This window comes from Plasmodium gonderi (genome assembly GCF_002157705.1).
Source record: "Plasmodium gonderi DNA, contig: Pgo-contig_226, whole genome shotgun sequence".
In the NCBI taxonomy this organism is placed as follows: domain Eukaryota; phylum Apicomplexa; class Aconoidasida; order Haemosporida; family Plasmodiidae; genus Plasmodium; species Plasmodium gonderi.
Window position 1 is genome coordinate 3,869 of NW_021629140.1, and position 2,239 is coordinate 6,107.

The 2,239-nt window shown below is 20.0% G+C and overlaps 1 protein-coding gene across 1 annotated transcript; it reads left to right on the forward strand.

Annotated features, from left to right (window-relative positions):
* Positions 1–980: 980 nt before the first annotated feature.
* On the forward strand, positions 981–2,177 carry PGO_002150 (variable surface protein; the record flags this gene model as incomplete). Its single annotated transcript, XM_028691079.1, has 3 exons — positions 981–992; positions 1,124–1,873; positions 2,016–2,177. 3 exons carry the CDS (start codon positions 981–983, stop codon positions 2,175–2,177), a joined length of 924 nt encoding a protein of 307 aa, XP_028546880.1.
* Between the last annotated feature and the right edge of the window lie 62 nt (positions 2,178–2,239).

Sequence of the window (2,239 nt, forward strand, 5' to 3'; positions counted from 1 at the left end):
AATAAATTATTAATGGTATATATATGATTATAAATAGTGACCTTGATTGCAATGAACAAGTTTAAAAATATATTTTTTAATTTATATGAAACACTATAATAGAATTATATGAACAAAAAAAAAGCATGTAAGCATTTTTGTATAAATAAAAATCGTCTATTTTGTAAACATAAGTATCTCATATTATTTCACTTCCCTAAATAATAAAGTAATAATAGTGCACACATATTGCAATTAGAGCTTAAAAAAAAATATATTTTGCGAAAGAAATAAAAAACTTTAATATATGCTTAATGAAAAAATCAAAATGTAATGGTATAATAAATTTGATGTGTAAAGAATTAATTGCATCAATTCATTTAGTAAAATATAAAAACGCTAATACTAAGTGTATAAATATCATAAAAATAATCATATAATTAAAGAATTAAAAATATTATATATTATAATAAATAATTATTATGGAAAAAATATTTACGTATATTATATACCAAAAAAGAAATAATATAAATGTGAAATATCTATTAATAATATATATGTTATTAAGAAAATATAAATAATGCATTTACACTTTATATTAATTCAAAAATAAATAATGTAAATTACAATATATACTGAAATAGAAACGTAATATACATATTTTATGACACTGCATATAAATATATAATTCTTGATCCTGTATGATAAAATATATAAGACAAATCATAAAACCTAAAACTGAAACTATAAAATTCCATGATTGAATCATACATATGAACACTAAACCTTATATGTAATAATAACAAATTATATTATAAAATTAAATATATAAAAATGAAAATATTAAGCATTTATTATATTTATAATTTAATAAATATAATGCTTGTAATATCAGTATAATATTTATTCTACTACTTAAAGGATGATATAATTTATAATAATAAATATAATTTTATTTTATGACTACTTAGCATATATAATATTTAAAACACAAGTAGCTAATGCTGATGTATGTTTCTACATATTATTAAAAATATAATTCATATTACTATATATTTAAATTGTCCCATTTTTTTAAAAACAAACAAAAATATTTTTCCTGCAAATATAAAACATTTATATGCACTGCATATTTCAATTTTAGTTATCTTTTAAGGATATATTTCCCACATGTCAGCATTTGTATTATAGTGTTAATTCAATGTATAACACTGCGATAAAAAAAAAATTGGAAGCGGCTTGCAATAAATTTAATCAAGACTTTTCAAGTAATACACTATGGTACAATAATTTGACATTTGTCTGTCTAGATCTTGGTCTTTATTTATATAAAATAAAAGATAAAAGAGAAAATGATAGAAAACCATATTATAATTTTTTCATCTATGAACTAAAACGTCTAGTAAGGTATAAAAATCTTAATAGGAAAATTAATTCGTTTGTTAAGCTTCACGAAGAAATAAAGAATGCATACAAAAATGCAGGCTTAGAAAATATTGATGTATGTAATGAATATGTATCATTAATGGATGATCATCTTGTATATGAAATATTCGAAATGTTTGATAAATTATATAAAAATTTTAAATATTTTAATGTTGTAATAAATAAAGATCAATATGTTAAAGAATGTTTAAAAGCATATGAGAAAATTATTGAAAAAGATAAAAAAGATTATAATAATTTTGTTCAGAAAGAACTGCATATATTTAAAAGTAATTTTCATGACTATTTGTTAAAAAATCCTTACAAATGTGACGATAAATTATTGAATCATTCCTTGATGACACCACCAGAAATAAGAATAACAGCAGAAGAGTTATCGGGAGATATTGCACCTCCAGTGACGTGGACAAGTACGGGTGTTTTTCTTTTTTGTAATATTAATAGTTATGTTCATATTATATAATGTTAATAATAAATTTATTTAATTAAATGTTTACTCAGTAATTATTTATAATATGTTTTATAATAAATATATAATATATAATTGATGCATTCATCATAGAAATATCATATTTTTTTTTAATTGTCAGTATACTGCTTATGGTTCATACTTACGACCAAGGAAAAGAAAGTTAAAAAATATGTGGAAGAGAAAAAATAAAAAGCATTACGAATTAATGAATTTATTTGAACAGTCCCAAAAAAATATAATTCAAAATAATCACAATATATTATATAACTCAGTAGACTAGTCTTAAAAGAAGCGCTATAATAGCAAGTCAATTAATGTGGCATAGACTATTACATAAAATAT